The 23535-nt window shown below is 44.4% G+C and overlaps 1 protein-coding gene across 1 annotated transcript in view; it reads right to left on the reverse strand.

The window, feature by feature from the left end:
• Positions 1-2414: 2414 nt before the first annotated feature.
• LOC149285004 (uncharacterized) overlaps positions 2415-23535 on the reverse strand; it is a 40740-nt gene continuing 19619 nt past the window's right edge. Inside the window, exons 3-4 of the mRNA XM_089495922.1 lie at positions 13419-13423; positions 2415-3450 (exon numbers count right to left, since the gene is read on the reverse strand). Coding sequence (XP_089352048.1) covers positions 2478-3450; positions 13419-13423 — 978 coding nt within the window. The 3' untranslated portion in view covers positions 2415-2477. The remainder of the gene's footprint in view (positions 3451-13418; positions 13424-23535) is intronic.

Here is a 23535-nt window from a genome sequence, read left to right on the forward strand (position 1 = left end):
CAGAATCTGTGGATACTGAGAGCTGATTGTGAAATGTTAAAAAGCAGTTGAAATCATCCTATTAAGAGAAATGCAACCCATGTCATTGGACTCATGGAGAAGTGGTCAGATGGAACCAAGGAGAATGTGTTTCTTTGGTTGGTTTCCCTGGAAGCAACTGAGAATCTTGGCCAAGGTGGGAGTTGAGTCAGTTGAGGCTGAGAGAAGGAGGAGAGAACTCAGGAGAAGAGCATTTCTCTGGGTTAGTTTGCCTGTTTCCTATTTTGTGTTAGTGTTTTGAGTACTGTCTTTCTTACAGTGGAACCTACTCCTGCTTTGTGAAGGCATCACAAGTTGGACTGGTTGATCTCACCTGAAAGCATCCTTCTTATTAATTCCTATTGTATGATCTTTGAACTGTATGGTTGTGTTATTTACTACATTTCATCCCACCTTTCTCCCATGGGTGGGTCTCAAGGTGGCTTAGAATACAAAATGTAGAATCAACAAAAGCATCTTTGGGTCTCCATTAGTCCAAAATGACTTGGAGACACACCAGCACCACCAGCAGCAGCACCACAACAAGGCAATGTCACACCTTCTTCCCCTCCTTTCTTTCAATGGTCAGATCCCTGATTTTGTCACATCCCTAATTTTGCTTTAGGACTAATCTGCCCAGTTTTCTTCTTTCACTGGCCAAAGACAGTGAGGCCAAAGTTGGAGATAAAGGGAACCCACCACAGGGCCCTGTCTACGTTGCAGATGGGAGTGAGCCCATAGCCATTGCGGAACAGGAGGAAGAAGAGGAGGAAGAGTATATAACCAGGAAACATTTGACATTGTACGTTTTCTGCCACTCTTATCATGCTGAAAACATGCAGAAAAGAGTATCTATTGAACTCTTCTCCTGCATCACATTTTAGATGAGCTGATTTTCCTCTTTACTTAGCTGTCCAAAGCAATAGGCAAGTTAAAAAAATTCCTCCCACCTTCCCTCCAACCCTTCACTTTCACATGGCTCCTCTCTGTTTGTTCCCCTCTTCAGTGCAAAGAGAAGATGCAGCCAGTCAGGAAGGCCATACAAGATCTGGACAACCCAGGCAAGGGGCACTTGGTGGAAGAACTGGAGAATCTTATGCTCAGCTGTCTGTTGAGATAGGCGACCACATCGGCGAGTGCTTGAAAGCTTATTCCAACAAGCAGGAAACTATACTTTGGCGAAGGTAAGCCTCAGCTACTTTCCTGCCAGGCCTTTTACCATGGAATCCAATGACCCCGACGGAAAACCCAGGACAGGGCTATAGAAAGGGAGCTTGTTTGGCTCTCGGTGGCTCCCCTTGAGGTCCAATGGACACGGCAGATTGCAGTCTGGAACATAGTTGAATGCAGGAGCAATCATGGGTCTTGGCTTCCATGTCGACCTGTTCTCAGTTTTAATACCCTCTCAGATGCTGAGTTTGAGGGATATGGTTCAGCACCGTCAATAGTTGCCTTAAAATCTGAGACTGCGCATGCGCACATACATCCAAAGGCCCCTTTTGATCATGTGCAGGGATCACCAGGGCCTTACTGCTGCTGCTGTTTACTCCACTGGCAGCCTTTGAGGGAAGGGAAGGAGCGCGCCGGGGGTTCAGCAGCCTCCCCTTCCTTCCTTCCTTCCTTCCTTCCTTCCTTCCTTATTCCTCCCTCCTTTCCTTCTTTTGAGGAGATTTTGAAGAGGCCACAGTGGTGCCCAGGAAAGGCAAGAAAGGAAGACTCTGCTTTGGAAATAGCTTCTCTGTGTATACTGTATGTATATAGATATAGATATATATAGATGTATGTGTGTTTGCCTCTGCTGTTCTTATGGCTGGGAATGTTGCTGAGGACTGAGGGGAGAAGAAAGGGTCAGTTTTGTGCAAATTCACAACTTCTGGGCATCAAAGAGTCCAATGTGTTGAAATAACAAAGACCTTTATTGAAAACACAGCCAGAAATTCAGTGTTTAAGCCAGAACTCCCTCCCCAAACCAAAGAATATACTGAAACTCCAAAACCTAAAACTCCACCTTCTACCAAACCTAGCCCCCACCTACAATTACCATCATCTATCCCCCACTATTAACCAGCCCCACTTTGCCATCCTTCTCACACGCACAATCTCTCCCCGCCCCAGACATTCGAAGAAGCCAGTTCTCTTTCTGTTGCTACCGGTCCCCAACTTTATTCAGCCAACATCCCACAAATTCTGAATTGCTATCATTGCTATTCTAGCTAGCTGCAATAAATCCCAGTCCCCCATCTAACTTACCTAAACCACAGCCCATAATCCCCAGCCAAATTTATAACCCAAAGCGATTATCTATACTAGTAGCAATGAAAACCTAAACTTAGCAAAATATAACATAAACAGACATATGGACATAAAAACCGTACAAATAAAATCATGAGGGCCTTTTCTTAGCACTGCTGGATTGAAAAAAGATTTTTGTATTCCTTCTTTACAAAAATAAAGTTCGTTCACTGCTTGGATTTGTGTGGCTTCTCTCCTGCATAGCCTCTCTGGTGATTGAATAGGCCTGACCTCCAAGAAAAGGATTTTCCACAATGCTGGCATTTGTAAGGCTTCTCTCCTGAGTGGATTCTCTGGTGTGTCAGTAGGTGGGACTGCCGAGAAAAACAGTTCCCACAATGCTGGCATTTGTATGGCTTCTCTCCTGAGTGGATTCTCTGGTGTGTCAGTAGGTGGGACTGCCGAGAAAAACAGTTCCCACAATGCTGGCATTTGTAAGGCTTTTCTCCTGAGTGGATTCTCTGGTGTGTCAGTAGGTGGGACTGCCGAGAAAAACAGTTCCCACAATGCTGGCATTTGTATGGCTTCTCTCCTGTGTGGATTCTCTGGTGTGTCAGTAGGTGGGACTGCCGAGAAAAACAGTTCCCACAATGCTGGCATTTGTATGGCTTCTCTCCTGAGTGGATTCTCTGGTGTGTCAGTAGGTGAGACTGCTGAGAAAAACAGTTCCCACAATGCTGGCATTTGTAAGGCTTCTCTCCTGAGTGGATTCTCTGGTGTGTCAGTAGGTGGGACTGCTGAGAAAAACAGTTCCCACAATGCTGGCATTTGTATGGCTTCTCTCCTGAGTGGATTCTCTGGTGTGTCAGTAGGTGGGACTGCCGAGAAAAACAGTTCCCACAATGCTGGCATTTGTATGGCTTCTCTCCTGAGTGGATTCTCTGGTGTGTCAGTAGGGTTGACTGCCGAGAAAAACAGTTCCCACAATGCTGGCATTTGTAAGGCTTCTCTCCTGAGTGGATTCTCTGGTGTGTCAGTAGGGTTGACTGCCGAGAAAAACAGTTCCCAGAATGCTGGCATCTGTATGGCTTCTCTCCAGTGTGGACTCTTTGATGCATGACAAGGATAGACTTGTACGTAAAATGTTTCCCACAATTCTGGCAGTTGTATGGCTTCTCTGATGTGTGGACTCTCTCATGACTGACAAGTTCTTCTGTAAAGAAGAATAATGACAGATAATACTGAAATTCAGAGTTAAGAGAGGAAAGTGTTAGCCCAACATTTAGCCCTACGTTCACGCCTCCCTATTTGAGATTAAATTAATAGAGTTGGAGTGGGTGACCTGAGCATGATTCTGGTGCAGGTGCCCCAAATCCATGAAATGATTATATCCTTACTCAGAGGAGCTGGCAAAGAGGAGATTGTGGGGAACTACCTTGAGGTAATCAGTAGAAGCAGATAGTCATACAGACTGTTGAATAAATATTCATTTAAACATGCGTAAAAATATCTTGATTGAAAAGTGGCATCATATCCTGTGAGATGGCCAGAGAGTGCTGAGTCAGAGCACATGGCATGATGCAAGCTAACTGCAGAGGACGCTTCATAGTGTGGCATCAGGAAGTGAATCACAACCAATACAGTATACAGGTCACATGTGGATTGCTGTGGATAGGATTTAATTGTATTTGTTTATACAAGAGACAGTGAACATGATGGAAGTCAGAGAGGAGAGCTTGCAAATATTTTTTATTTTGCAACTCAAGATAAAAAACCTCCAAAGATTCAGATGAAATCAACTGTGTCTGTGACTTATTTTTAAGTGTGAAAAGTGGTCAGTGCATTACCAACACCTGTATCTGGAAATTTCTTTCCATATTCTGCTATGTTATTGTTGAGCTGCATCTGGGAGCATCGTGCTCACATTGCGTTGTACATTAGCTTGTGAACGGGACTGGAATTCAGAGCCAAGAAGGACCTGAGAACCGGGGTGCTAATCCCTTATGTCTTAGGTATTTGTACCAAGCACCCATTTTATTCCATTTGGTTTTGGACCATATTTTCCCCAACCAGGAAACTTTCTGAAACGATTTAAACCTTATAGAAACTCAAGTTCTGCCCACTAGCAACAATTGCAGTATAAATATACCAACTGGCTGTTCTTTAGCGTCAGTCCAGTTGCAGACAGACACTCTGTTGGTTTACATTGCTAAACACCTCAGTACACTTGCCAGCTACACTTGCCATGAGAGTTACTGATTTCTCTCACCATTCTGGACTGTCAGCACTTGGAATCAAGTTCTGTCTAGGTTATGTATTATCATTAGCAAAGCCTAACATCTCCAGTCCCACCTTTGTTACCTAGTTCTTGTTTTTGTGCGTGAACACCTATATATGTGTGCCTGAGTGTAGAGTGCACCTGCGTCATACGCGGGCATGCCTTACATGGATTTCAGCATACACTAAAAGTCACACTGGGAAAAGGGCCGGCATGCCTCATAAGGGTTAATGGCGCTTCATTCATTTAAATAGGGCTCGGGAATATACGGAATTTGTCTAATGCCGGGGGGGGGGGGGGGTCCGGAACTACTGAGGTCCCTGTTGCCCCAATCTCTCCTTTGAACTAAGTATGAAATTCCCCTAAAAGCATAGCACTTGGGGGTGTCCTCCCCAGACTCCAGCAATCAGGTAATAAAGGTCCTCTGGAATCAACCATGGAACTAAGCAAGCTCAGATTGGAAAAGAAACATTAGAGAAAAAGGGATTTTTGTGTCACCCTTTCATCTCTTCATGGGCCAATAGTGTGATGCGGCAGCTACAAAGGCCCATGTGATTCTAGGCTGCATCAATGCAAGAATAGTTTCTAGATCAAGGGAAGTAATAGTGCCACTCTATTCTGCTTTGGTCAGCCCTCACTTGGAATAATCCTGTGTCCAGTTCTGGGCCCCACAATTCAAAAAGGATGTTGACAAATTGGAGCATGCCCAAAGAAGAGCAACCAAAGTGGTGTAGAGTCTGGGAACTATCAAGTTCTGTGAGGAACACTTTTAAGAGCTGGTTATGTTTAGCCTGGAGAAAAGAAGATAAAGAGTGGATATTATATCCAAGTTTAAATATTTGAAAGGTTGTCATGTTGCGCAAGGAGCAAGCTTGCTTTTTGTTGCTACAGAGAAAAGGCGACACCAGAATAGATGCAAGCCATGGGGAAAGAGGTTCCACCTAAACATTAGGAGGAACTTTGTGACAGTAAGAGCTCTTTGACAGTAGAATATACTCCTTTAGAGTCTGGTGGAGTTCTCTCATTTGGAGGTCTTTAAAGAGAGGCTGGATGGCCATCTCTTGGGGGTGATTTGAATGTGTATTCCTACATGGCAGAAGGGGGTTGAACTGGATGGCCCTTGTGGTCTATTCCAACTCTATGATTCTATTATTCTAGTGGAACCATAGAAACATAATAATACAGTGTTACCTCGGGATACGAAATACCCAGGTTACGAAATTTTCGGGATACGAAAAAATCCCATAGGGAATTATTGTTCCGGGTCACGAATGTTTTTTCGGGTTACGAAAAAACTTTTGGTGCTTTTTTCGGCTTTTTCGCACGGAATCGCGGCTTTTCCCCATTAGCGCCTATGGCAATTCGGCTTACGAAGGCTTTTCGGGTTACGAAAGTGGCCGCGGAACGAATTACTTTCGTAACCCGAGGCACCACTGTATAGGATAAAAGGACCCTCAGTCTTTATAGAAAGAGCCATGGATTCAGGTTCCTTACCTACAGAAGCCACATTCTTATAATTGTCCATCATTACATAACTGTACAAATGTTTCTGTTTCTTTGTCAACAGATTCCATTCATCCTCGGAGAAATATACTGCCACATCTGCAAAGGTCACCTGAAATAGAAAATAGCCCTCATCCAGAGAGTGACTAAACAAAAGGGGAGGAAAGCACATGGTGCATCCCAAATATTAGTATTTCATCACTTCAGAAATCAGTCCAGGAAATAAACTTTAAATTTTGGCTGGGATATTGAGGATGGATTAGGATACTCACTATCCCAGCACATATAGTACATTTAGCCACCAAAGAATTGTGGTGCATTTAGATATTTCTTGCCAAATTTCAGAGGCAAACGTCATTTTAAATAAGGGCCACTGGGCCCACCCCCAATTTAGATCCAGAGACATTCTCCCATATCCCTCAACATTTCACAGATTGGAAAAGCAAGACACATATGGACAAGGAATCCAGAAGGGGGTGAAGATGGCCAAAGTTGTTTATGAGGAAGATCACACAAGCTAGGAAGGGCACATCAGTTTGCTTTTGCTTCAGCCTCTTGGGAAGGGCATATCCTGCCTCCTTCTTTCCTCTCCTCTCCCCACTTTTGAGTTGATGGGCTGCAAACTGAATGGCACTCAGGAACTGAAATGAGCTGAGAAGGGGGAAAGTGAGAGGAGGAGAGATCAATGGGGTATTTTTAAAAGTCCCTGAAAAAGCAGGGTGACATAGGATTAACCAGGACTGTCTCTGCTAAATTGGGAGAGTATGTTCTCCGCTTGCTTTCATGAACTGGCCCAGCAGTGACACAGATGAAACTAATAGTCAAGAACCTAGACTCACCAAAGAGTTCTTGTACCTCTGCATCCTCTTTCTCTTGGAGCCCAACTCTCTCCGCTTGGCCTCTGTGTCGGCCATCAGGTGGGCAGGGGTCCTGGTGGTCTTGTACTTGGGTCACTTCCAGAAAGAGAGGCCCAAAGCCGTGTACGAAGAGGCCGAGATGAAGTTCCTGACAAAAGGGACCAGGGTTAGGGTAGGCTTGGTAAGAAACCCAGCAGCGCTCAAAGACACAGAGAACGGCATCCTACTGATGACATGCGCAGGTTATATATGCCTCCTTTGGGCCGATGCAGAGGTGGGTATCCCCTTCCTCCCTCTGCACCAAACAAAGCCCCCTGGACCTAGCATAGATTCACTGCAGTTCCCCTACACAACAGCTATTCCATGCCTTGTGAGAGTGGTGGGGGATTAGGGGATGGGGAATTGGAAAGGGCCTTGTCTACGTCCCTGTAGCTAGATGTGAAATGAGTGCATCATCTCCAGAAGTACCCAGTGGTCCTCAGAGGAAGATGTCTTCATTTTGCTTCTGGCTACAGAAACACGGCTGGATGCTTCTCTAATACCTCGCACCCGACACTCTCAGCAGGCATGGAATGGCCATGCAGGATGGCATCCACAACTCTATGGTAGGACCTGGGTCAGTGAATGGCCAGTTTTAGCCTCATTCCACCCAGAACAACACTGGAGCGTGGAGGGTTTTGCTGAGTCAGGCTGTGTGGCCTAGTGGCCCCTCATTCTCCCAAACCAGTTGCCCTCCATCCCCCAGAGAGGACCCTGGTCAGGCAGGGCAGGAAAGGAGCTCTCTCTTCTCTTCTTGCTCCCCTTGCATTGTATCATGCCCTCCTCCCAGGGTTGGGGGGCATCAGAGGATTGAGCTGATGGGAAGAGAGCACCTGATTTACACATGCAGGACTAAATCCTAACCTCGAACCTATACTATGCTTTGTACTGATCAGAGGAGAATCACTGAATCAGTTGGATTTACCTATAGGTTGACTCGCCAGTCACTTATGGATTCAGTGGGTCTAATCTCTAGGGTTAACCAACAGGATTCATACCACCTCAGTTTTTTTTAAATGAAGAAATGCTGTTTCAAAGTCACGGATGAGAATTAGACTACTCTTTCATGTAGAGGAGGAGGAGGATGACCTGTTTTATGTCCCACGAAGAGAAGATCTAGCTCCTGGACTGGATAAGATATGCACTACTTTACGGATCTGATTCACAGCCTCCCCTCATCATGCCCCCATCCCCATTTTGACACTGGTGAAAATAGTTATTTCATTATTACAAATGAGCGTGTTCATCTAAGTTTAACTGCTGTGTTTCTGTCTGTCAGTCATAGATAGGGCATGAGGTGTGCACCTCCTCTCTCTGCTTGCTGAGGCCATCCAGAAATCCTTATATGTATATTTGTGTGCAGTGTTTCTGAACAGACCCATTGTCAAAATCACATTCATTTTCACTTCTTTTTGTATATTTTTAAAAGGTATGCACACCACTTGATACAATAAAATTCTATAAATGTATAGGTTTAAGATTAAAGATTGCATCCTGGATTATGCTTATTTTTGGGAAGAGAGGACATATGTAAATTCATTTTATAAACCCAGTAAAACAAATACCTCACAAAGCTCTAGTAAACAACACATACACATATATTCCCCACACAAAGGACCATGTGTCTGGGGTCTGGAAATCTCACTTCCACTTTCTGGGAAGACAATGCTGCCAGAGACTGAATTTGGGGCTTTATGCCTGCAAAGCATGGGCTCAGTCTCTCAGCTGCAACTCTTCCACACAATCCTGGACTGAACCATTTAAACAAAGGTCCTCTTCCATCTCCAGGAATAAAGGCCTACCTTCAGTACAAAGACACAAATGCTAGCAGCCCCAGAAAGAGCTTTTCTGCAGTCCTTTATGGCCGGAGCTTCCCTGGGTCAGAGTCCGTCTCCTCAGCCGTAGAGAAGGGTTGCTCTGAGTGCGAAGGAGGAGGAGGTCCAAGGGCTGAGGGAGGGAAGGCAATGGGAAAAGGTCAGTGCCAATGGCCATGGAGGGCAGAAGGTGGCAATGCCTAGGAAACTCCTCTGAGTCCCAGCCATTCTAGGAATGAGTGGCAGGAGTGAGTCCAGGGGGCTGAGGGGTCTCCTTTTCCAAAGGGGGAGGCAAGGACCGGTGGACCCTCCCCAGCTAGGGCCTCTTTCCCAACTCTCTCTTCCAGTCCCCAAAGCCCAGGTTCCCCACTGACCCTGAGTCCCTGCCTCCCTTCCTCAGACCCCCACTGGCCCCTTCCTTCCTTCCTTCTCCCCAAAATGGAGGGCCAGAGGCACAAAGGGACACACTTCCTTCCTTTTGGCCCAAGGAGCCTGGCCTCCTTCTGACTCTGGAGCCTCAGGAGAGAAAGAGAGGCCTCTGTTCAACTGAGGCCTCAGAGAAGGTTCCGGAATATTATTCCCCACAGTCACAAGCAGCACAAAATGGACGCTGGAACACAAAATGGCCACCTCTGGCTCAGCACTTGGAGGCCTCAGTGCAGTAGTGAAACCTACCACTTCCAGGCCTTGTCCCTCTGCTCCCTCTCCCCTCTCTCTCTGCCTCCTTCCTTCCTCCTTGTCTCTGTCTCTGTCTCTGTCTCTGTCTCTGTCTCTGTCTCTGTCTCTGCTTCCTTCCTTCCTTCCTTCCTTCCTTCCTTCCTTCCCTCCATCTGTCTCTCTGTCCCCTTCTCACTCACTCTTCCGCGTGCAGAGCTAAATAGAGAGGCAGAAGCTCCTCCCCTTCTTTAATCTGGCCAATGGGAGCAGAGGAGCTGGGAGGCCCCGCCCCCTGCCCCACCCTCACAGGCTCCTCCTGCAGTTAATATGGAACAAGGCAGGAGGGACTGAGGGACCCTGGAGCCCCAGCCACACTGGCGGCCATTTTGTGTTCTGGCAGCCATTTTGTGTGCTGTTTGTGACTATGTTCTAGAACCTTCTCTGAGTCCTCAGTTGAACATGCATAAACACACACAGATACACAGAGAGAGAGAGAGAGAGACATACAGACACACATATACACACATTATATATACACACACACACAGAGAGACATATATACACATACATATACTGTATATATACATACATGTCACAACAAACTACAATTCCCAGGATTCCCTGATTTGAGAAGGGAATTGCCTCCACGCTTCCAGATCACAGCCCCAGAGAAAAAGTCTCTACAGTATATCAGCATTGCCAATTTAAGTCCACTTTTTCAGCTGCATTTGAATTTAATAATGATAATAATAATGGTGATGATGATGATGATAGATAGATAGATAGATAGATAGATAGATAGATAGATAGATAGATAGATAGATCGTGTAGCACCTTTGAGACTCACTAAAAGAAAAGTTGGCAGCATGAGCTTTCCTAGACTTAAGCGTACTTCCTCAGATGTATGGGAATTATAGTTTATTGTGGCACCAGAGCTCTTTCTCACAAAACTACAATTCCCAGGGTTCCCTAGCACTGAGCCACGGCAGCTAAAGTGGTCTTGAACTGGATTATTTCTGCAGTGTGTCTTGGAACCAACTCAGGCTGCATCTTCACTCCAGAGACAATCCAGTTTCATACCGTTTTAACTGCCATGGCCCAGTGCTATGAAGTCCCAGTAATTGTAGTTTGTTATCATACCAGAGTTTGCTGAGAGAGAAGGTTCAATGTCTCACAGAACGAGAATTCCCAGGATTCCATAGTACCGAGCCTGGGCAATTAAAGGGGTGTCAAACTGGATTATTTCTGCAGTGTGGTTGCAGCCAAACACGTTTCTATTTTGCATAAATCTTCCTGGCCCCCCTTCATGTCCAAATAAGTATCTTAAAGGTATTAGAAGGACTGAAAGATTCTTTGTTTGGTCCAATGGTAATTTTGAGAGTTGAAATAAGTTACAATTATTTTTATTCAATTAGGTTTACATTTATTTGCTAAAGATCCACCATATTAATAAAAATATAAATAAATCCTATTATTATTATTATTATTATTATTATTAACATTACGGGAACTTTCAAGGGATTTTGACTGAATATTCCGTGTAATATGGGGTGGATTCCATGGATTTTGGTAAAACATGCCGGGAAATAAGTTCAAGGCTTCTTACCAACACTGGTCCTGCCCTGCAGTAAAGCCCCTCCAATCCCTCTCAACAGGGGACTACAACTCCCAAGTCTTCTTTCTTTCTTTCTTTCTTTCTTTCTTTCTTTGTTAGTTTCCTTCTTCCTTCCTTCCTTCTTTTCTCCCAAGCTGCCTTGTGTTACTGCTGTTACTGCTCTTGTTGTCGTTGTGTGCTTCTAAGTTGTTTCTGACTTATGGTGACCCTAAGGGAAGTCCATTGAAGGCTTTTCTTGGCAAGATTTGTCCAGAAGTGGTTTAGTAAGTGCCTCCCTCTGAGGCTGAGAGAGTGTGACTTCTTGCCTAAGGTCACTCAGTGGATTTCCGTGGCCAAGAGGGCATTCGGACCCTGGGCTCCATGGTCATAGTCTAATGGTCCAGCCACTAAATCACACTGGCTCTTTCTTGAGGCTTTGTAGTTTTTTTGTGGAGTGGCTCTAAGTGATTGCCGACTTCTGGGGAGCCTTCCCTGGGGTTTTCTTGGCAAGAGTTGTTCAGAGGAGGTTTGCCATTGCCTTTCTCTGAGGCTGAGAGAGTGTGACTTCTTGCCCAAGGGACCCAGCTGGTTTCATGGAGGAGTGGGGCACTGGAGCCTGGACTCCAGAGTTGTAACCCAACACTCAAACCACTGTACCACACTGACTCCCATTCCCATGTACAACCTGAGTAATAATAGCAGACTTTTTTCTGTTCTTCATGTGTGTCTTCAAGTCTAATCCAATTTATGGCAACCCTAAGGCAAACTTATCATGGGGTTTCCTTGGCAGGTTTATTCAGAGAGGGGATGCCATTGCCATCCTCTGAGGCTGAGAGAGTGTGACTTGCCAAGGGTCACCTAAGTCCAAAACACACTGCAGCAATAATCCAATCTGAGATTGCTTTAACTGCCCTGGCTCAGTGCTAGGGTATTGTGGGAGATGTAGTTTTGTGGGACATTGAGCCTTCTCTGTCAGAGGGCTCTGGTGCCACAATAAACTCCAGTTCCCGGGATTCCCTAGCACTGGGCCAGGGCAGTTAAAGCGCTCTCAAAATGGACTATTGCTGCCGTGTGTTTTGGACCTTACTTGGCCACAAACTGTCCATAGCCTGCAATGCATCTCCTAATTCTGTTGGCAGTCCCTCCCTCCCAACACTTTCTCATTTCCCCCAAAACCAGCACAAAGCTGGCAGATGGAAAGAGGTTTTAAAGCAGCATTTAAATCTGCCATATTTGATTTTAAAAGACTAAATTTCCCAAATGCTATTATCAGTTTTGTAGCTATTATTACAGAAAGACGTAGAGTACAAACTCCTCAAGTACCTTTATTTTCTGGAGTGAGATGGGCTTTTCCAACTGAGTCACTGTGATGATCTCCGGTGGTCCAAGCAGCCAAACTGCGGCCCTGTAGTAATAATAATACTAATAATAATAATAATAATAATAATTTTATACCTTTCTATTCAGCCAAAAGGCTATCAGAGTGGCTTACAAATTGTTAATTAGACATTTAGACATCATGGCTTTTAGTCCAGCAGACCCTTAAATTCCTGAAATCCCATTATCCAGTGAATTATAAAAGGGTTTCCCTTAACCTACACTGGGACCAGTTAAGGAACCTTATTTCTACTTCTTTACTGATCTTCCCAAGCATCAACTGAGCCAAGACACGTGGAAAAGGAGCGTTGAGTAGAAGATACTCCAAGGAGATATTTACTATAAATAACAAAATATAACTGAAATATAAGTCATACAAGATATTAAGAATCTTTCAGGTACAATATTTGTAAGTATATAATATTCAATTCATGCAAGCTTTTAAAACAAATAAATAGACCTAAGTGTCCAATTCTGAGACTGACTTCCAAGATCCGCTCTTTAACTCTCTCTCTCGATCTCCAACCGACACAATTCCCCCAACTGTCTCTTGGTCTCTCAGGCCTTATATCTCCTTCTCACGGAAGCTTCCAGAAGGACCTTTATCTTGCTCTCTGATTGGTCAGGAGAGCCTTCCGTAGCAGTGATGTCATTCTGTGTTGGATGTGGGATTCCAGCCAATCAGAGCTAGGGATGGTGGGAGGGACTGAGATTCCAGCCAATGGCAGCCCTCAGAGTGTCCTCTGGAGGACTTCTTCTGTTCCTAAAAGAGCATTGCACTCATGGCTTTGAGACAGGACTGGTCCTCCATTTTGATGCAGTGAGGCTCCTGGTTTTGGAGCCATGATGAAAGGCAGCCATTCCTAATGACTGAATAGTGGTCTTCCTATTTCTATTCCTAGGGAAGGGAAGAGGGCCCTGGAGTGTTCTCTGCCCTGGATCCAAAGAGAACTTGACCTCCAGACAGACTACAAAGGCTGCCCTAGACTTCTGTCAGTTCATTGAAGCAGATTGGGAAGACCTCCAGGGAAGAGCCTCCATTGCTAAACACAGTCTCCATCAAGGAGAAATCTAGAGGTCCAGGGACCAAGATTGCAGCCTTGTCTTCCCCTCTCTCCCCATTCATGAAGATCCAGGGAGCCAAGGAAAAGGAAGGGAGGATATCAAAATATATCCCACTCTGTTGATATTCTGAAGGGATCAATCATATTTGGATGCTCCATGTTCTTCCTCCCCTTTTGCTCAGTCAGTCTCTGGATGAGGGCTACTTTCTGTTGCAGATCTCCTTTCCAGACGTGGAAGTCTTCTCTGAGGAGGAAGGGCCTCTCTTGGGTCTGGAGCAAAAATCTTTGTAGAATGAGGTGATGATGGAAATCTATGGAAGTGTGTCCTCTCTGGGAAAGGAAACTGGACCCATTGCCCTTCTTACAGAACAGGGGGCCTTGCATGCTACATACATGGCTCTATGGTTCCACTTTAATGGTCAAAGCAACATCCTGGGAATCTTGGGATTTGTACTTTACTTTACGGAGCCACTAGAGCTCTCTAGTTGATGACTGTAAATGCCCTTTGCTAAACTGCAAATCTTAGGATATCCTAGGAAAGAACCATGGCACTTGATATCTTTTGGCCCCAATGCTCTTCATTACATCCCTTAGCAAGGTTTGAGGCCTTTTTGATCTGTGTTTCAGTGTTTCTATGTTCTGGAGAGGCCTCCAGTATCCTCTTGGGAAGAAGGCCAAAGTCTAGCTCTGTTTGGACAGGAAAGTAACTCAGGGAAAGCCCTCAATAGAGCCAGAAGAGGTGTCCATAAAACAGCTAGAAGAGTATTGTCAGGCAGCCATGAATCTGAAAAACTAACAACTAAACAAGTAAACTGGTGGGAACCAGCTCAAATCCTTGTTTTGAGACATTTTAAGGTATTCCATGTAGCAGTTATGACTAATATCTATGAGGGCAAGGAAAGGGAACACTAAACATCCTTTATCTCGCTTGTTTCTTTTCATAGTAGAGCTTGCTTAGATCCATTGTAGATTCCAGAGACCTCTCCTCTCATGATGCTGAGATGAGTATTTTCTGACTTTCCTCTTCTTTGTAGAAGAAGTTGTGGCTCACCAGAGAATCGACATTCTGGAGAAACCATACAAATGCCAGCAGTGTGGAAAATGATTCGCTTGGAGGTTTCACCTTGTTTTACATCAGAGAGTCCACAAAGGAAAGAAACCACACAAATGCCAGCAGTGTGGAAAATGCTTTGCTTGCAAGTCAACACTTTTCAGGCATCAAAGAGTCCACACAGGAGAGAAACCATCCAAATGCCAGGAGTGTGGGAAATGATTTCCTCAGAACTCACCTTATGGAAGATCAGAGAGTCCACACAGAAGAGAAACTTTACAAATGCCAGCAGTGTGGAAAATGCTTTGCTTGCAAGTCAACACTTTTCAGGCATCAAAGAGTCCACACAGGAGAGAAACCATCCAAATGCCAGGAGTGTGGGAAATGATTTCCTCAGAACTCACCTTATGGAAGATCAGAGAGTCCACACAGAAGAGAAACTTTACAAATGCCAGCAGTGTGGAAAACGCTTTGCTTAGAAGTCAGACCTTTTGAGACATCAAAGGGTCCACCACACAGGAGAAAAACCATCCAAATGCCAGGAGTGTGGCAAGTGTTTTGATTCGATTTGATAAGGTACCAACCTTACACAACACCATAGCATTCATATAGAAGAGAAGCTATAGAAAAGAAAGACTGTGGAAAATGTTTTTCTCAGAAGTTACACTTTTAGAGGCATGCAAAAATCCACATTAGGGACAAAGTGTGCAAATGTTAGTGGTTGAAAATACTTTTTTGGAGAAGCAGCCTTCATATATTTTGTTGTATTTTTTAAAGGTCTTCATTTATACTACTTCTGCTACAAAATTGTTGGTTTGAAAGTATCTTGCCCTTATAGGGACATTCAATAAACCTTTGCATTAATTGAAGCATTCTCATTCTTCATTTCATATCTTGAATCTGTGAAAGACAGCATTAATTATGGAACATCAGTATTTTTTAAAAATATATTTGTTATTAAAAGTCAGAAACAATAAACATAAAACTTAACTCATCAGACAACAAACATACAAATAAAACATACTAATACCATGGAAATATATCACTTCCACTCCTCTCTGTTGGTTCTTATATTTATGTATACTGGCTTTTATAGAAACCTTATTCATAATAAAAATTTTAATTGTTTTGCATATATATGTCTTAAAATGGTGGTTTCTATATTTCCTTACTTTATTTTATATCTATTATTCCTTTATTTCCTTATCTATACTTCTAGGTCCTTATCCTTGATCATATATATGTACGTATGTATCTGAAGTCGAAATCTATATCGCAGTCTATCGTATTACGTTATCTCAGTCTATCTAACCCCCTAAATTACACCACCATTGACATTTCTTGTTATTTAATTTATTTTGCATATCTTTCTTTGTATACCTTTTAAATCTTATCTATCACAACATAATTTTATATATTCAGATATTCACATACTTACACGGATCTCAAGTAAATTGTTATTTTTCACCAAGTTCCACCTGTGCAGAACCCTTTACTTAACCCGACAAGAGCCTGCTGTGATGTTTTTAACAACTACTTCGCAGATAAAATCTCTCAGATAAGAGCTGACCTGGATGCCGGGTTTGCGGCAGAATCGAATTATGTGGTGTCCAGTAAAACTGTTATTGATGTTAAGCTAGATCGGTTTGAGTTCGTGATTACTGATGACGTGGACAAGATCCTTGGAAATGTGAAGAAGACGACATGCCCCCTCAATCCCTGCCCATCATGGCTGGCCATCCAGGGGGGTGATGCCTTGATGGCATTTCTTAGAGATGTCATCAATGCATCCCTTAGGGAAGGTTGTGTTCCAACTTGCTTAAAGGAGGCGGTTGTTAGACCACTCCTGAAAAAACCCTCTGTTGACCCCCTGGATATGAACAACTACAGGCCTGTTTCCCATCTACCATTTTTGAGCAAGGTGATCAAGAAGGCTGTTGCCCTTCAACTCCAATTCATCTTGGATGAAACCGATTATCTAGACCTATTTCAAGGATGGGATATGGGGTGGAGACTGCCATGGTTGCTCTGGCCGATGATATTCCTCTAGGCATTGACAGAGGAAGCGTGACCCTGTTGGTGCTTCTAGACCTCTCGGCGGCTGCTGTCAGCTTCGGCTGATATGCCAGCTGCGCCCCTTCCTGGAAGTAAAGGACCTAGAAACTGTTGTACATTCACGGGTAACTTCACGACTTGATTTCTGTAGTGCGCTCTACATGGGGCTACCCTTGTGCCTAATCCGGAAACTTCAACTAATGCAAAATATGGCAGCCAGGCTAGATGCCGGAAAAACTAGGAGTGACCGAATAACACCCGCCCTAAAATCTCTTCACTGGCTGCCTATTAGTTTCCAGGCACAGTACAAGGTGTTGGTTATAACCTTTAAAGCCCTACATGGCTTGGGTCCAACCGATTTGAGGGATCGTCTGCTCCCACATAATCCGCCCCACACCCTCAGGTCCTCTGAGAGGAATCTATTGCAGCCTTTAAAAACCAGACTAACTGCTACCTCCCAGAGGGCCTTCTCTGCAAATGCTCCCAAATTATGGAATGGCCTGCCGGATGAGATCCCTCAAATTGCCAGCGTAGATAGCTTTAAAAAAGCTGTCAAGACAGATCTCTTCCGGCAGGTCTTTCCTGAATAAAAGCGCTCGGCCACAGAATGACCGCCCCCCACATCATGGATTAGCCCACCACTCTGTCCTCGCTGTATTTTTATTGTGTTTTTAATAGATGTTTTAATTGTAGCTTGTTTAATTCTGTTTTAAGAGGGGGAATGTGGGACATAATGTTGTAAATGTGAATATTTTAATATGTTGTGAGCTGCTTTGATTGTCACAGAAAAGAGGGATAAAAATACAAGTTTTATTTTATTATTATTTATTATTATTTCTGTAATACAGATGCTGCCCCAGACATCATAAACCTAGGTTGGAGCTTGGAAAGATTACTTTCCTTTTAGATTACAGCTTCCAGAATCCCCCAAGCAACCTTTCCAAGCTCCAACCTAGGTTTACGATGGCTGAGGCAGCATCAATACTGCAGCAATAATCCAGTTGGACACCTCTTTAACTGCCATGGCTCCATCCTATGGAATCCTGGGATTCATAGCTGTGGCACCAGAGCTCTCTGACAGAGAAGGCTAACTAGCTCACAAAACTACAATCCCCAGAATTCCATAGCATTGAACCATGGCAGTTAAAGGCATGTCAAGTTGGATTATTTTTGCAGTGCAGATGCAACCTGGGCTTTGCTCCTTGGAAATCTGGACCTTCCGAAACTTCCCCGGGTGCTTCTCAAAATATCCCAGCTGCCTGCAAATTCCCTGTTTGCTGGAACACAGTCCCTGGCAGGAAACGGAGGAGTTATTTTCGTCCCACTACAAAGGAAATGGCCATTAAAAATAAGATAACACCTTGACCTTCTTGGCCCAGTCACACTGTGCTAATGTCACACCTCAAAGAACCTCTTAGCCTTTGCTTCAACTAAGCTGAGATCTTTTACGTGCCGACTTTTTGTCTTTCATTGAGAAGATAAATATGAAATCTGATTTGTGAAATACACAAAATTTATAAATGATCTCACCAGAGAACAGGACCAGGAGCAATGGATCCAAGCTGCAGGAAAAGAGATTCCACCTCAACATTAGGAGGAACTTCCTGACAGTAAGGGCTGTTCGACAGTGGAACAAACTCCTTCCTCAGAGTGTGGTGGAGTCTCCCTCCTTGGAGGTCTTCAAACGGAGGCTGGATGGCCATCTGTTGAGGATGCTTTGATCTGGATTTCCTGCATGGCAGGGGGTTGGACTGGATGACCCTTGCCGTCTCTTCCAACTCTATGATTCTATGATTCTAACCCTGTTGTAAAACATTCATACAATGCACTTTGTTTGATCCAGCGCACAGAATTAATGTCTGTTTCAACCAAATGCATCATTCCACGTGTGACATGAGCGGTCAGGACTTGTTCGGCTAGTCTACATATAAGTGTACTATGCAAATTTGTGAGTCTTTTCACATTTGCATTGACGGTTAACTGTCTTCACTTTCCTGTGTAAAATTGCATCTATTCAAACTCCCTCTGCAGAAAATGTGCTTTCATTCAGTTCCTTGATTGTTTGTGTTAACTTTTTCAATAGAGCAAAGTCTCATATTCTTACATGCCATGAAATGACATTTAATACATTTCCTGATTTCCACTACTGTACTATTAGCTATGTAGCAGCTAAAGGTAAAAGTACAATTGAACCCAGTTATGTGACAACTGAGCATTAGAACCAGAGGAAATGTTCAACAGTGCAAAGTCTGGAACAAATTGAGCCTGTTGGCTTATCATGTTATATATATATTTGAAATAATATAATTTTTTGAAACCCACTACTGAAGGCAAGTGATCAAAATTCACCTCCCATCCCTGCACACTGGAATGAACCTTTACTCAGCCATACTATAATGCAGTGGTTCCCAAACTTTGTTTCTCTAGATGTTTTGGACTTCAGCTCCCAGTATTCCTGACTTTGGGCCAAACTGATGGGGGCTTCTGGAAGCTGAAGTCCAAAACACTAGGAGGACCAAGGTTTGGGAAGCACTGCTATAATGGATATCAGTTCTTGTAAGGCCAATGGAACCTACTCCTACTTAAGCAAGCCCTGGATTGCAACCTCAGCCACGAATTCAGACATTCACTGGTACTATCATTTCAATGGGAAGTAACCTTAAAGGTAACAATCAAGGCAACAAATAAAAAATAGGAAAATATATATTTTATTGGAAATAAATAAATGCGAATATGCTTTAAAAATACTAATGAAACTAAAGGCAGGATAATTTTCCAAGATTATGAATGAAAGGATAGACAATCACGGTTGCCCTGAGCCTGCAGGACCTAAGCAAGGTGGTTGATAAAGAAGGTGAGATTCGGAGGTCTGTCATTTATAGGGTCCCCATAAGTCGAAGTTGACTTGATGACAGTTGACCACAAATGAACTAATGTGTCCCTAATTGTAGGATGGGAAGCTATTCAGTGCCTAAATAGAGTTCTTTTAGTTTTAAGAGTCCTCAGCCTAAGGGTAGCCGAAGTGGTTGGCAATCGCGATTTCTTTCTCCCTTTCCCTAAACCTCTCTCTGCCCAGCTTGGTCCAGCAGGCCGCCTCTGCCCTCTCCCTCTGGGCCTGGCGCTTCATCTTCTCTCGGATGGGCCACTGCTCCTCCGTGATGGGCTTGGAGACCTCCAGGTCAGGAGGGGGTGTCCTCCATGGGATGAAGGTGTCCCCTTTGTAGGGTGGAGATGGAGGAGGGTCAACAGGGAGAAGGTCACTTCTTCTGGCTGGGGGCGAGGAAGATCTGCAGGTAGGCCTCCGAATCTTCTCCATGGTCAAAGCTGGCCCAGAATAGAGAGTTGTTGTTTTGGGGTGGCGCACTCTGTCTCTTCTGGTTTGGAAAGGCTGAGAAGAAAGCAGCTTGGGACGAGGTATCTGGGTTGCAAACAAGGGTATGTCGGCAGGCCTGAGTAGGGCTGGCTTCCTTATTGCTCGTTGTGGCGACTGGGAGCAGAGAGCTTCTGGTAGCCTCAGCTGTGTGGCTTTGGTTGAGGTCCCTGCGTACGGCCGTGATGGCACAGAAGGGAAAGGCATCTGTTTCGGCAGAGCCGGCTTCATTTTGGGTAAGGTTGGCTGAGGCAAGGAAGATCCTGGTGGCTCCACTACTGATCTTGAGCTTGGGATCCGTGGTATTTTGGGCAGTGGCTTCCCCATGCGTCCCCCCCCCCCCAGAAGGCCAGTATAGGCAGGTGTTTCTCTGCAATGGCTCCCAATAGTGGCCTCTTTTCGGGGTGAGTCCTTTTCCTGCGGACACTTGGAAGCTTCTTCCCCAAGGGGTAGAATACATGGACAGACTCCATCATTTGCAGAGCCAGACTGCTCTTGGGGATTGTCTTGGGCGGTTCTGCTTTTGCCATTTTCATGTCTCTCTTCTTCCTTTGAACGCCTCTGACAGGAGCGTTAGGCTTCTCTTTGCCTTGATCAACAGTCTTAGACAAACCTTTCTCAGATTTTAGGTCTTGGGGCTTTGCCTTTGGAGCAGCCGTCACCATCGCCTTGTCCTTGGCGCCTTGTTTCTGCTGGGGCAGCTTTTTCCTTTGGAGATTTCCTTCCTTGTCTCTTGGTTTCTCAGAACAAAGGTCCTTTTTCTCACTCTGCAAAGAGATCAGTGGTGGCTCTGGAGATTTAGGAACCTGGGACTTATCTGGGTCCATCTTTGGCTTTTTTGGTAATGTCTCTCCTTCTGTGGACATTGTTTTTCTTTTCTTGCTGATCTTAGATGGTTTTGAATCATCTGTTTTTTTGTGAGTTTTAGAACTGAGTTGCTTTTCTGCAGCCGAGATGTCTTTGATTTCTTGAGGCTCCGGAGCAGGTGTTGGGGGTTTCTGAAGAGAAATGCCGTCAGGTTGAGGAGATGCTTTCTTGGCTAGAGATCCATGTGGCTTCTGGCTCACCTTTCCAGCATCTTGCTCCTTATGCTTTGCCCCATCTGAGTCCACAAGGAGGCCTCCATCACAGGAATGCTCTTCCCCAGAAGAGAGCCTTGCTGCTGAAAGAGAGGAACACAGAACCATTTTATTCCAGTTCCCTATCCCATATCTATCAGCAAAGGCCCATCAGGGCAAAGCTCTGAGGGCAAAAAAGGCATGTAGGACAAGGCTGGAAAACATGCCTTTCTACGGAGATTTTTGTCACTCCCAACCCCACACCTCCCTTATGTAGATATTGGGGGGGGGGGCATTCATGGGATCTTGCTACAGTCATGATGACATATTGTTAGTGAATATGGAGCAGTTACTGATCAGTAATTCTAAGTTATGGATCTATAATTGCATTACAGAAAACCAGCCCTATTTTTCAGAACTTGCAGTGCTCTTCCAGCCATGTCCTTCTATACTTATTGCAGTGTGTGAAGTGGTGAGTCTTTGGTATCGGCTGGGAGTAAGTTCCTCCATGGATACCAAAATCCCTGGATGCTTAAGTTCCATTATATATAATGGTGTCCCTCATAAAAAATTTCAAAATCAAGCTTTGTTTTTGGATGATGATGATGATGATTTTGGAATAATTTCAAGCTGTGGATGGTTGAATCCATGGATGCAGAATCCACAGATATGGAGGGCTTGCAGTGTATGCACACACATACAGAGACACACACACACACACTGTGTTTTAATATGTTTTAGTGTTTTAGCCATTTAAATCATATTTGTAATAAAGCTGACATTTACCATATATACTTGACTATAAGTCGATCTCATGTATAAGTTGAGGGGCCAAAATGATGGACTTTGATATGACCCATGGATAAGTCGAGAGTAAGACTTAGGGTCATGTACTAAAGGCTCTAAAGGATGAAGCAAGGGAAAATAATGCCAAAGAGCTTACAATATTGCAGTATGCATAACTGTTTCTGTTCACACTAAAGGATAGATGGATGAGAGACTAGAGGAAGATTGGTGCTTCCAGGAAGATTACACTCTTATGTTTCCCCAGGGGATGGTTTCTATTTTTATGAGAGTTAAAGTACAGTATGTACTTTGATCTGTGAATAAGGCGACTCAGATTTTTGGGGTCATTTTTTAAACTAAAATTTCTAGACTTATACATGAGTATATACTGTAATTCCTTTTTTAACTTTTGTAGATTAATGTTTTAGTTGGGTACTTTTAAAAATTATTCTAAGCCACCTTGGATCCCATTTGGGGAGAAAGGCAGGATATAAGTACAACCAATCAATCAATTATCTGGCTCTTAGAAGGTCTCAGCAGAAGGAAAGCACCCCCTGGACCAGCCCACATCTCCCAGGCCTAATCTATATTTTCCAGAAAGAGAGGCATCTACCTTCAGAGTCTTTCACATTCATGGCTTTTGATGATGAGGCTGCAGAAGGTCCACTGGTCGCAGGAGGGCTCTGGACAAGGTTGGGTTTTGCTTCTTCCAGAAGGGAAATGACGCTGTTGTTTGGGACAGGTGGGACGGGGAACACCTGCAAATTGGGATTTCCCTCTGCGAGGGGAATGGGGGCCAAAGTTGCCTGGGAGTAAAAAAAGAGGCCTGTCTTGTCCTGGAAGGGGGCTGGCTGAACTGGAAAGTGTCTTGGAAGTTGGATCAGTACCAGTTGGAGTCTGGGTACGGGATAAAGGTGGCAAACATACAACTGCTCTATGATACGTCCAACTATTGGAAGCTTTTCACAGGGAAACATCCTAAGCATAGGCCTGGGAAGCCGGCGTCTTCTCCTTCTGTCCTGGAGGGAAAGATAAGGTGCAGCTTGGGTAGGAAAATGAAGCCCGAATGCTCTTTACTGCTGAGGGTGAGGCACATAATCAGAGCTAAAGGCTTCTTCAGAGTTCAGCGGAATGGACTCAACCTGGACAGAAGTGGCACTCAGTGATGGAGGTGAAGTTGCACTAATGCTCCAAAGAGCTTGCCCTCCGTTTTCTCTTGGCATGGTCATCACCACAAAGGAGATGCTCTGAGATGTTTGGGTTGAACCCTCGGCTGGCTGTGTGTTTGGCGACTCATCTGAAATACACACAAAAGAAGAAGACAGGCGCATCAATGGTGGCCCTTCCTGATCAGCCATAAGAAGACACATGACCTAAACTACACCAATTGATTATGCTATTGCATTTAGTGGGACTTGAGCATCCATGGATTTTGGTATGCACAAGGTATTCTGGAAACCAAACCTGAGTGGATGCTAAGGTCCCACTGTATTTCTATAGTGTAGACCCATCCTAAGAGAAAATAAACCAGGGGGATTGGGTCGATCCATCTTGCAACCAAGAGACCCCATAGAACTAGGACCACCTCATCATTCCAGAGTAACCCCCGGATCCTAGGAGGCCAGAGAATGTTTTGATGCAACATGGATTCCAGAGCAACAGTCAGTTGGCTAGAACTGAACTGAACTGAAAGTGCCTGGCGGTCTAATGTCTGTTATGCAACTCAAACCAAAACAAGAGTAAAAATCAGCATCTGAATTAAATAGTCTATTAGTTGACATC

The sequence above is a fragment of the Sceloporus occidentalis genome, unplaced genomic scaffold (assembly GCF_023333645.1).
Source record: "Sceloporus occidentalis isolate IW3139 unplaced genomic scaffold, rSceOcc1.0.p SCAF_86, whole genome shotgun sequence".
Taxonomy (NCBI): Eukaryota; Metazoa; Chordata; class Lepidosauria; order Squamata; family Phrynosomatidae; genus Sceloporus; species Sceloporus occidentalis.